General features: G+C 42.1%; 1 protein-coding gene across 1 annotated transcript in view; it reads left to right on the forward strand.

Annotated features, from left to right (window-relative positions):
• The first annotated feature begins 6,824 nt into the window (after positions 1–6,824).
• Positions 6,825–13,239, forward strand: part of RBM28 (RNA binding motif protein 28) — a 59,320-nt gene continuing 52,905 nt past the window's right edge. The window contains exons 1-3 of the mRNA XM_073652559.1: positions 6,825–7,048; positions 12,511–12,663; positions 12,766–12,857. Of these exons, the coding sequence (XP_073508660.1) occupies positions 6,931–7,048; positions 12,511–12,663; positions 12,766–12,857 (363 nt within the window). The 5' untranslated portion in view covers positions 6,825–6,930. The remainder of the gene's footprint in view (positions 7,049–12,510; positions 12,664–12,765; positions 12,858–13,239) is intronic.

Below are 13,239 nucleotides of genomic sequence, written 5' to 3' on the forward strand. Positions count from 1 at the left end.
AGCAATACATTTCTATCTCTGTATCAGTATCATTTGCCTGGGATTTCCGAGCCTGCACTGCAGAGTCAAGTATAGAAAATTCTTCCATGTTGATCAGTGTAGGCTGTGGCTCACAGCTTTAGCTGCTTTTTGCAATGATAGAGATTGTGAGTTCAAATCCAGGTGAGAACAAATCACAAGGAAAAAAAGATAAAATAGCATTTTTTGTAATTGTTTTAATTATTTGTTTAGTAATCTTATAGGAAGAAAAATATTTGATTTTTGTTCTCACTCTAGAATACAGGGTGTAATGCAGCAATTTTCACGACATTGCAATAAAGAGGCAGTGACCCAGATTAATCCAATTTCAATGTCTTAATTTTCTACTCACAAACAAAATCCAAAACTTTATCCTCCGGTTTGCAGCCGGATCGTCTATAACAGTCTGTATCTAATCCATTGCCATGGATGAGTCAATGGCTTTGCTTTCTCTGGCCTGTGTTTTAGCCTCACACAGACCTGTCCTGCACAGAGCCTCCTGCTCTGATGCTTGCAAAACAAAAATTTACACACCCAAAAGCTCAATTGAAAGTTTAAATGGGTTTCACAGACATGGGCCACTCCCAAAACCCGGAGTGGAGGGAGAGATCCATCCCACTACCATCCTACAGATCTCTCCAAAATTAAGCCCATGTCAAAATTTTCTTAAATCTGACCTGGAAAAATAGTTTGACCAAATCCAAACTCTCTTCTATATTGCATTGTAACCACAGCTGTGGCTGTAATTACAATGCTCTCCAGCGGGTTTAGTATGCTTCTATGCGCATCCTGGGGGACACATCCCCTCACTGCTTCACAAGGGACATAGAGAAAAATCTGTACATAGTGTATTTCTATGTACCAGTATCATGTGTCTGTGGGTTGGGTTCAGCGTCTGCAATGCAGATTCAAGTATACTAAATTCTCCTATCTTTATCAGTGTAGGCTGTGGCTCATAGCTTTAGCTACTGCCTGCAATGATACAGGTTATGGGTTTGATTTTCTGGGAAACTAGATCCTAAATAATGGAAAACGCCCAGAGAAGAGGATAAGTGGAAGTGAAGACACAGCCCTAAAATCGGGACATTTTGGAGCTATGTCGTAAGGTATGTTCACATTGGACGGATGGCGGTAGATCCATGAGTACTATGGCCATTCTCGGATGTCAGCATTTCAAGATCATGTTTTATCTATGTTTTTCAAGCCTCTGTGCTGTCTCTCCGCTGACTTACCCATTACAATCCCTGGTGCCAGTCTCACACTTGGCTTAGTCCTGACACCGTTAGATGACCTGGAAAAGGAGTAATAATGAATTAATATAGGAAATAACTTTACTGCCACGCAGTTTTATCATTCAAAAATACCAGGTTTGGCTGTTATTTTACTGGCTTCCAGGTAGAAATACTGACTGTACCAGTAATTTACCAGCTTAGGTAGCAATCCTGACATACAGACACAATGCACAGATGTTTGTAATTACAACACAAGTGGGGTGGGCGCCACACTCTCTCCATCACGCAAGATACTTCCTTCAATGCGTTTTACTCTAAGTATTCTCACCATCTTTTAATTACCTGCCACGTTGCATCTATCCTTAGACTGAGATAATACCATTTCCTATATACAATAACTGTGAGTGACAATGATTCCTGTATATTCTATATACACTGATCAAAAAAATAGTTTGAGTTGCAAATCATTATTCATTACATGGTGGAATGCGTTGAGAACAATAAAACATAAAAATGCTCAACATAAATCAAAAATATCGCATGGAGGTCTGGATTTAAATAATACTTTAAATCAAAGTGTAAAATCAAATTACAGGCTAATCCAACTTCAGTGGAAATGTTGCTCAGTAGTGTTCGTGGCCTCCACGTGCCTGTATGACTTCCCTACAATGCCGGGGCATGCTCTTGATGAGGCGAAAAATGTTCTCCTGAGGGATCTCCTCCCAGACCTGGATTAAAGCATCAGTCAACTCCTGGACAGTCTGTGGTGCAATGTGGCGTTAGTGGATGGAACGAGACACAATGTCCCAGATGTGCTCGATTGGATTCAGGTCTGGGGAACGGCCAGGCCAGTAAATAGCATCAATGCCTTCATCATGCAGGAACTGCTGATACACTTCAGCCACATGAGGCCTAGCATTGTGTGACATGCAGAAGTAGTGCTGTTGCTTCAAACGCATCCAGCAACTATTAGAGTTAACACATTCACAGGAGACAGGAAGTGTTGTGCTTCAGAAGCATCCAGCAACTAGAGAGGTTAACACAGTCACAGGAGACAGGGAGTGGTTAGCAGAGCCCCAGGGATTTGTGGGGAACTTGTCTATTAGTCTGGCTGGAGCCGAAGGGAAAGGTGGAGTGTGTGTGTGTGATCTGTATCTCACAGAAGTGCCCGGGACGTGAACAGGATTCAGATCATGAGTGAAGCTAAACACAGGTCAGATAGACTTCCTGAACTAACAGTGCAGAGTATTATCAGGCAGAAAGATAGGGAGTGGAAGGAATTGTGTCACAGGGATTATCTCCCTCATCAAACCCTCCCCTCCTCCATCTCAATGCAGGATAAAGAATGCTGTGTACTACTGTGCCTTTGTGAAGGAAAAGCCTGTGGTTGTGGGTGCATAGAAGTGTGCTGCTAAAGAGACTTGATCTGTGCTGTACTGTGCTACTGGAAAGACTGTTTATTCTTGTGCTTTAAGAAGAAACTACTGTTTGTTACTGGAGCCTGTTGCTCAAGAGACTTAAATTGCACTGGTTAAATGGTAGTGTTCTACTGTTCATGAGGACTCATGTCAAATGTGTCTGGTCAGCAAGTGAATCCACCTACCTGTTTGTGCCTGAGGGTCAATACCCTCTGTATGACAGAGAGCTGCAGCATATGGTCGCCATGAGTAACGGTTCCCCCAGGATTCCAAAGAATTCATGTAACCAGTCTCACCCCTATCTGAACCTAGTGGCGTGCGTGTAACAATTGTCATGCATCAGAATGGACCCAGGGCCCACTGCACCAGCATATGGTCTCACAAGTGGTCTGAGGCTCTCATCCCGGTACCTAATGGCAGTCAGGGTACCTCTGGCTAGCACATGGAGGCCTGTGTGGCTCTCCAAAGAAATGCCTCCCCACACCATTACTGACCCACTGCCAAACCGGCCATGCTGGAGGATGTTGCAGGCAGCAGAACGTTCTCCATGGCGTCTCCAGACTCTTGTCACATGTGCTCAGTGTGAACCTGCTCTCATCCGTGAAGAGCACAGGGCGCCAATGTGGAATCTGCCAATCTTGGTGTTTTTTAGCAAATGCCAATCACCCTGCAAGGTGTTGGGTTGTAAGCTCAACACCCACTTATGGATGTCGGGCCCTCATTCCACCCTCCTGGAGTCTGCTTCTGATAGTTTGAGCAGACACATGGATGTTAGTGGCCTGCTGGAAGTCATTTTGCAGGGCTTTGGCACTGCTCCTCCTGTTACTCCTTGCACAAAGGAGGAGGTAGTGGTCCTGCTGCTGGGTTGTTGCCCTCCTACGGCCCCCTCCACGTCTCCTGGTATCTGCTCCATGCTCTGGACACTGCTGACAGACACAGCTACAATTCATGCCACAGCTCACATTGATGTGCCATCCTGGATGAGCTGCACTACCTGAGCAACTTCTGTGGGTTGTAATGTAGACACCGCCTCATGGTACTGTACCTCTAGGGGTGAGAGCAATGACAAAGTGCAAAAGTGACCAAAACAGCCAAAAAGGATGAGAACAGAGAAATGGTGTATGGTCACCACCTGCAGAACCACTTATCTATAGAGGGTATCTTGCTAATTGCCTATCATTTCTACCTGTTATCTGTTCAATTTGCACAACAGCAGGAAAAATTGATTCACAATCAGTGTTGCTTCATAAGTGGACAGGTTGATTTCACAAAAGTGTGACAGGCTTGGATTTACATTATGCTGTTTAAGTGTTCCTTTTATTTTTTTGAGCAGTGTACATATGTACACTTCAACAGCTTAGATAGACATTGTCCAGTTATTAGCACGTGCATGTATTTTTTATATTCATACTATGTGGCAATTGTCTGCTGACATCATATGTCTTTTTGCTGAGTTTTTGGAGTAGGACATCCACATTTTTGAGGAGATTTGAGAGTTTCTGCAAATTTAAAGCCTCGCTGGGTACTCTTGGTATTTGGTCAGTATTCCATCAGTATTTTTTCTCAGGAGTTGGAACCAAAACCAGGTGAGGAACAATCAGATAACAGGTACAACCCCTGGCAAAAATTATGGAATCACCGGGCTCGGAGGATGTTCATTCAGTTGTTTAATGTGGTTGAAAAAAAGCAGATCACAGACATGGCACAAAACTAAACTCATTTCAAATGGCAACTTTATGGCTTTAAAAAACACTAAAAGAAATCAAGAAAAAAAATGTGGTACTCAGTAAGAGTAATTTTTTTCAGACCAAGCAGAGGGAAAAAAAAATATTGAATCACTCAATTCTGAGGAAAAAAATTATGGAATCATGAAAAACAAACAGACAAAAGAACACTCCAATACATCACTAGTATTTTGTTGCACTACTTCTGGCTTTAATAACAGCTTGCAGTCTCTGAGGCATGGACTTAATGAGTGACAAACAGTACTCTTCATCAATCTGACTCCAACTTTCTCTGATTGCTGTTGCCAGATCAGCTTTGCAGGTTGAAGCCTTGTCGTGGACCATTTTCTTCAACTTCCACCAAAGATTTTCAATTGGATTGAGATCCGGACTATTTGCAGGCCATGACATTGACCTTATGTGTCTTCTTTCAAGGAATGTTTTCACAGTTTTTGCTCTATGGCAGGATGCATTATCATCTTGAAAAATGATATCATACCCAAACATCATTTCAATTGATGGGATAAGAAAACTGTCCAAAATATCAATGTAAACATGGGCATTTATTGAAGATATAATGACAGCCATCTCCCCAGTGCCTTTACCTGACATGCAGCCCCATATCATCAATGACTGTGGAAATTTGCATGTTCTCTTCATGCAGTCATCTTTATAAATCTCATTGGAACGGCACCAAACAAAAGTTCCAGCATCATCACTTTGCCCAATGCAGATTCATGATTCATCACTGAATATGACTTTCATCCAGTCATCCACAGTCCACGATTGCTTTTCCTTAGCCCATTGTAACCTTGTCTTTTTCTGTTTAGGTGTTAATGATGGCTTTTGTTTAGCTTTTCTGTAGGTAAATCCCATTTCCTTTAGGCGGTTTCTTACAGTTCTGTCACAGACATTGACTCCAGTTTCCTCCCATTCGTTCCTCATTTATTTTGTTGTGCATTTCCTGTTTTGGAGACATATTGCTTTAAGTTCCCGGTCTTGACGCTTTGATGTCTTCCTTGGTCTACCAGTATGTTTGCCTTTAACAACCTTCCCATGTTGTTTGTATTTGGTCCATATTTTAGACACAGTTGACTGTGAACAACCAACATCTTTTGCAACATTGCGTGATGATTTACCTTCTTTTAAGAGTTTAATAATCCTCTCCTTTGTTTCAAATGACATCTCTCGTGTTGGAGCCATGATTCATGTCAGTCCACTTGGTGCAACAGCTCTCCAAGGTATGATGACTCCTTTTTAGATGCAGACTAACGAGCAGATCTAATTTGATGCAGGTGTTAGTTTTGGAAATGAAATTTCCAGGGTGATTTCATAATTTTTTCCTCAGAATTGAGTGACTCCATATTTTTTTCCCTCTGCTTGGTCTGAAAAAAATTACCCTTACTGAGTACATTTTTAATCTTGATTTCTTTTAGTGTTTCTTATAGGCCTAAAGTTGCCATTTGAAATGACTTTAGTTTTGTGCCATGTCTGTCATCTGCTTTTTTTCAACAACATTAAACAACTGAATGAACATCCTCCGAGCCCGGTGATTCCATAATTTTTGCCAGGGGTTGTATAATAGAAACAAGTTACCAATTCTGCATTTATCACCCACTCCTGGTTTTGTCTCTCACTCCTGAGAAAAAATACTGACCGAATACTGATAGTGGGGCCATGGCTTAAGGCACCAATACATCTAGGCCGGCAATTTTCACACTGGTCTTGATGAGGGGACGTGTAGGAATCAGGTGCACCCAATTCATAAAGAAGTGCACGCCTCTTAATGAATTCAGAGCATTTGAGGAGTGGTGAGCACCTCCTGCGCCTCACCAGATACCTTACTCCATTCACCCACTGGAGTAAGTTTTCTGCCATAAGTGAACATGAATTATGTGAGCCGTGGCATCATACCCCGTCCTGCACCATTTTGGTGGAGTTGAGAGAAACTAGCGTGAAAATGTAAAAAGGGATAATTTTTGTGCAACTCCGAGTTATGCAAAAAATGTTGTGGCTTTTCAAAGCAATTTACCCCAGAATTCTATGAAAATCTTTGCTGTGATGAATTGGTGTTTATGGACGTTCTCCTACTGACATGAGTGATCCCATTGAAGAACATTACAGCCAGTTCCATCCAAATGGCTGATAACAGAGAACCAATGAGCAAAGTGGGTATTCTGGGAATCCTTTTTTTTTTTTACACTAAATACAATATAACAATAGAGAAATTGCATATACAGCTGTCCCCTCAGAAACAGTTCTCCTATTTGTAGTCTGTCGCCATAAGACACTGGTATTAAAATAATTAGGGACTCCACACTGACACTTCCCAATGGGAACGAGTTCAGTTTCAAGTCTGAGAGCAAAGTGTAGGGAGGCGGGGCCGGAACCAATGCACAGGGCGACTCGGGCGGGGGACTCATTACAGACACTGACTTCCGGAAGCGACGCGAGCAGGGGACGGACTACAGGCACGGACTTCCGGCTAATATGGCGGCGCCCAGGTGAAGCGTGCTTTGGGCTGAAGTGTGTGCGGTGATGGCGGGGCTCACGTTATTTATTCGGGGTCTCCCGGAGAATGCCACCAATGAGCGGCTAGAGCTGCTCTTCAGTGAGTGCGGACCCCTGCGGCAGAGCTTCGTGGTGCGGGAGAAAGGTAATACACGACACGTAGCCATCAGGGGCACTAGTACCGTGTGCTGGAGGGACCCGTGTGCTTGTACAGGTGGTGTCTGTCCGGCCATTGTGCCACATATGTACAGAGAGGGGGGGGGGGGGGGGGAGCTGGGACGGGGCATGATGAGTGGCAGCGTTCACTATGACACAAATCTTACTCCAGCAGGGGTTGGAGTAAGATTTGTGGCGGGGTGCGCGCCTCTTGTCTGCTGCTCCTGATAAATGCAGAGGCATATATGAGTCTTCATGAATCAGAAACGACTGACTCCAGCACACATAATCAAGACCGGTGTGAACAATAGTGGGTTTGATGTATCGGACACCAAGTGTTTATAGGGGTTTCTTACAATAGATATCTGCATAATGTTATAAATGTGTAATCAGTGGGGGTCCCAGATATAGGGCAAACAGTTATCACCTTCTAGTAGACAGATGATATTGTGAGTAAACCCCCTTTTTCTATTAATTTCCAATCTACTGTAGGATGACAACCTGTAATTATCACAGAATCTTTCCTAAACCTCCCTACTGCCAGCACATGCTTCTAGCTATTGACATTCCCAAATTGCTATTTTTGCTGAAGAAATCCTTCTTCCCAGCAAGACGTTATGATATCATTGTATTTGTGTGACAACCACTTTAAAGGGATCTGGTATGTTACAAAAATTGCCATAGTGTAGGTAATGATCTAAAAGAAAGGGATAACCATTACCACCGACCTGTTGAGTCAGCTTCCAATTAGAGACATTACACTAGTGGTCTCCAAAGGTTCTGCAATGATGATGTCCTTTCTATCATTTATGTGACTGCTGCATCTATGTATATAATGCAAAAACTCGGCACTCAGAACTTTAGTTTCAAAATTTAAAAGCCGTAAAGTGAGTGTTACACAGCAGACGTTTCGGTCCCATGGACCTTCATCAGTACACTCTATAGGAGGGATAGGTGTGGGACTCGGTGTCTCCCAGGAGAAGTTTAAATCACTGTCTTGTGCAAGGCTTCATACACGTGTGCGGGTCATAATGCGGTATCCACCGCTTGTTACGATGTGGTGCCACAGAGTGTACTGATGAAGGTCCATGGGAACGAAATTTCTGCTGTGTAACACTCACTTTACGGCTTTTAAATTTTTTAACTAAGTTCTGAGTGCTGAGTTTTTGCATTATATATCTACTGGCATTGGACCCTGCTTGAACACTGTATATAGGAAGTGCAGTGATCTTCTTCTTTATTGCTGCATCTATGTGTCATGTATGCAAACATCACCACTGAGGCCAGTGACTGGCTGCAGTGGTTGTTAAAGTCAGATGGGACTGACATTATCACTTCCAGCATCAATGAGGACCACTAGAGCCGTGGGAAATTCATTTACTATGTAATGTTTTTATTTTATAATAATCCTTATCTTTGGGCAACTTTAGTAAAATCCCCCAAAACACCTCTAATGGGGTACTCTTTTATTTATTATGATTGATGACAGTCGAACTCTCGATCATGTACTTAAAGTGCAGCAAAGCTCCAGCGAGTACTGCCTATATTTTACAGTGCTCCATACAGCACAGTTGTGCACTTTTAATAACTGCTGTGCTGTCACACTGTCGCAGCGTACAGGGGGGTCAGGGGCCTGAGCTGACCCTAGACGGGGGCCCTGACTAATCCCTCAACCTGGAGATACTGTTAATGGTACAGAGGTCCAGGCCGCCAGCGTAACCCTAAACTCCTGAATATCCCTGAACCTAAGTAATCTAGTCCTGAGAAGGACCCCGATCACAACAATGGGGAACAGGATAGAAAATGCCCAAAACACAGTACTAGACAAACGAGACAGTACAAGGGGAAAACCAAAAACCACCTTGCATACAAAAACTAACACCACAATTACAGAGGGAACAACAACAGGTTAGGAGATAAATGATAAGGGGAGGAAGGGAACAAACCACACCGCATACTCCTCGCTCCGAACTCCACCAAACAACGATCCACTCTAAAGGTCTGCAAGAAATGCTTTCACCGACAACTTCCCTATCAGACCAGCAGGTATTTGAAGGAATCCCAATACTGCAGCATTAACTGCAGCTGGGCGAGGCTGAGCCTCGTCAAGCACAGAGAGAGAGAATTAACTCCCTCACAACCAAAAAACACAAAGCACCAAAAACTCAGCTGCGAGAAGTCGGGCTGTGTAGTCGCGACGATCTTCGTGGCGACACACCCATGACATGTGCTTGCTATTGCAGCTCAGTGCTTTTCTCAAACAGCTGATTGCTAGTGGTGCCAAAAGTCAGACACCCAAAGATTTAAAACTCGCAGCCTATCCTAACAATGGGCTGTTCGTTTAGAGCAGGGTTCACCAACTCCAGTCCTCAAGGCCCACCAACACGTCATGTTTTCAGGATTTCCTTAGTATTGCACAGGTGATGGAATTATTGCCTGTGCAGGTGATGCAATTATCACCTGTGTAATACTAAGGAAATCCTGAAAACATGACCTGTTGGGGAACCCTGGTTTAGAGTAACTGGGGAGAATCCATTTAGGACGATGTGCACTTTTTCACCAAATTTTCAGATGGTTGTAAAAAATTAGTCTGGTGTCTGCAGGTCCTGTGTAGACTGGAAACAAACTGTATGCAGGTATTTGTCAGACTGTGTCCTTTGCCGAGCAGTAGGTTTGTTGTCAGTTCTATCATTCTTTGACAAGAATAGTGCAGAATACAGTGCTGTTTGTACCATTACAGTAGTGGAAGTCGTTAATGGACATCAGACTGTACCCACTATAGCTTAGCTGTCATTAGCTCCTGCGTGGCCTGATATAAGCCTTGAACAGATTTTCACTTTACAGCTAGATTCAATGTGTAGCTGCCACTGCCAAGTACTGCAGATTATTTTGTATTCTATTGAGTAGGAAGGGTTCTACAGTATTGATCAGCGACTGCTACACATTGCACAGAGCTGTGCTTTGCAGCTCATTCAGTGTTTACATCAGGCCACCACCATATCTAATAGCAACTGATTGGTGCTGGTACTGGGTATCAGATGCTCACTGATACAATATTTATAACCTATCCTGAAGATAGACCCTCAATAAATTTGCTTGGATTACCCCTTTAAGGTCTATATATCTTATTTAGGAGGGCACCACCTAGTGGACAAAAAGGGGTCAACTGCTACATATCAATTCAAGTATCAGAAAGAAAAAAAAAAAAAAGATATGTAGACCATACTGATCACCTCAAACTATTTTATTTATTAATACCAAATAATAACAAAAACAAGCCACAAAAATCTTTAAAAACATTTAAAAGGTAAAAAAAAAAAAAAAAAAAAAAAAAAAATGGCTGTGTATACAAATAGCCAACATGGTTTAGATGTAGGCCAGGTGATTCTATCCCGTGGTTCCAGATCAAAAAATATTGGTGCATGGTTAGTCAATTTGGTATATTACCATAAAGTGCATTGTGCAACCATAACCTCATGTATGTCAAACTCAAAACATGGACATATTGTAAACAGAATTGTCATGACCTTAGATTTAAAATGCATAAGACATACAAAGCAAAGTTTACATTGAGCCAATTTATAACAAACTTGTATAACAATAATTGCTATATGGTGTGGACTCTCAGTTTCAAGATGCAATAGGCAGATGTAAAACACTTGTAGAGTCATTATATAGTGCAGAGCTATGTACAATTCATTCAGACTTATTCCCCAAATAGATATACAATACCAGTATGACCAAGATGTTTTGAGAGCGATATCAAAAGTACAGTTGGGTCCATATATATTTGGACAGAGACAACATTTTTCTAATTTTGGTTCTAGACATTACCACAATGAATTTTAAACAAAACAATTCAGATGCAGTTGAAGTTCAGACTTTCAGCTTTCATTTGAGGGTATCCACATTAAAATTGGATGAAGGGTTTAGGAGTTTAAGCTCCTTAACATGTGCCACCCTGTTTTTAAAGGGACCAAAAGTAATTGGACAGATTAATTAATTGTAAATAAAATGTTCATTTCTAGTACTTGGTTGAAAACCCTTTGTTGGCAATGACTGCCTGAAGTCTTGAACTCATGGACATCACCAGACGCTGTATTTCCTCCTTTTTGATGCTCTGCCAGGCCTTCACTGCGGTGGTTTTCAGTTGCTGTTTGTTTGTGGGCCTTTCTGTCTGAAGTTTAGTCTTTAACAAGTGAAATGCATGCTCAATTGGGTTGAGATCAGGTGACTGACTTGGCCATTCAAGAATATTCCACTTCTTTGCTCCTGGGTTGCTTTGGCTTTATGTTTTGGGTCATTGTCCATCTGTAGTATGAAACGACGACCTATCAGTTTGGCTGCATTTTGGCTGGATCTGAGCACACAGTATGGCTCTGAATACATCAGAATTCATTCGGCGGCTTCTGTCCTGTGTCACATCATCAATAAACACTAGTGACCCAGTGCCACTGGCAGCCATGCATGCCCAAGCCATCACACTGCCTCCGCCGTGTTTTACAGATGATGTGGTATGCTTTGGATCATGAGCTGTACCACGCCTTTGCCATACTTTTCTCTTTCCATCATTCTGGTAGAGGTTGATCTTGGTTTCATCTGTCCAAAGAATGTTCTTCCAGAACTGTGCTGGCTTTTTTAGATGTTTTTTTAGCAAAGTCCAGTGTAGCCTTTTTATTCTTGATGCTTATGAGTGGCTTGCACCGTGCAGTGAACCCTCTGTATTTACTTTCATGCAGTCTTCTCTTTATGGTAGATTTGGATATTGATACGCCTACCTCCTGGAGAGTGGTGGTCACTTGGTTGGCTGTTGTGAAGGGGTTTCTCTTCACCATGGAGATTGTTCTGTGATAATCCACCACTGTTGTCTTCCATGGACGCCCAGGTCTTTTTGCATTGATGAGTTCACCAGTGCTTTTTTTTCTTTCTCAGGATGTACCAAACTGTAGATTTTGCCACTCCTAATATTGTAGCAATTCCTCAGATGGGTTTTTTCTGTTTTTGCAGCTTAAGGATGGCTTGTTTCACCTGCATGGAGAGCTCCTTTGACCGCATGTTTACTTCACAGCAAAACCTTCCAAATGCAAGCACCACACCTCAAATCAACTCCAGGCCTTTTATCTGCTTAATTCTAAACTCATGAGATGCAACATATTCAATAATATAGAGGCAATCAATTTGCTCACTAGTCCAACAATAAGGGACGCAAGCTAGCCAGGATGAAGCAGTTACACACATTCTTTTCTCTACCTGCTTTTTTCTTTCTTTTTTTTTCCTTCCCTTTAAGGTCTATTTCACATGAGCATCATGTGAGTGCTTTTCTTTGCCCTTATTGCAGCCATAAGTCCTGGCATGGTTGCATGTTTCATAACAGCATTGTAGGTCTGGATGAGACTCACTAGACTTGCTCTATTCACTGTGGATGGTGAAATATGTTTACTTTACTTGCAGGGGTAGAAAAATGTCGTGGTCTTGGCTATGTCACATTTTCTATGCTGGAGGATGCCCAGAAGGCAATGAAGGAAATAAAGGAGTACGATGGAAAGAAAATCGAAGTGATGGTGGCCAAGAAAAAGTTACGTGATAAAGATAAAAAGGCAAAAGGTACTACCAAATGTCGGATTATGGAGTAATAAGTCAAAGTAAATGTGTTTAACCTCTTTTCTGGTTGTATGACTTGAACTTATATGCATTTATATGTTTTAGAAACAAGTGAGAATGCAAAACAAAGCAAACCAAAAGATGTCAAAGTTCCACCCAAGAAAGCCAGACTGATCATCCGCAATCTGAGCTTTAAGGTAAAGTGTGAAGGAGATGCCTGTGATTATAAGGAGCCATGCTATGATAAAATAAATCTATACCAGATCTTCAGATGAGTGTCAAAAACTATAGGAAGTTGTAATGACTTTTTGTGTACAGTCTACATAAAGTAATATGTTATTGTGGGCCTTAAACATTAGGGATATGACTTCAATGAGCTGTTCATCCCTTCAGTAGCTGGATGTCCGTGAGGTCCTGTAGACATTGGCACTTTAGCAATATCCTTTTTGTTTTTGGTGTGATTATTTTAATCTTTTCTATACATATTGAACTGGTCTTGTAAATTTTTGAAACTGTATAACGTAGCTGCCCCCACTCGCAGGAATTGCTCCCCCACTGTGATGTCCATTTCCATCATGG

This window comes from Phyllobates terribilis, unplaced genomic scaffold (assembly GCF_046119375.1).
Source record: "Phyllobates terribilis strain yellow unplaced genomic scaffold, ASM4611937v1 Scaffold_11__3_contigs__length_659146591, whole genome shotgun sequence".
Lineage (NCBI taxonomy): Eukaryota > Metazoa > Chordata > Amphibia > Anura > Dendrobatidae > Phyllobates > Phyllobates terribilis.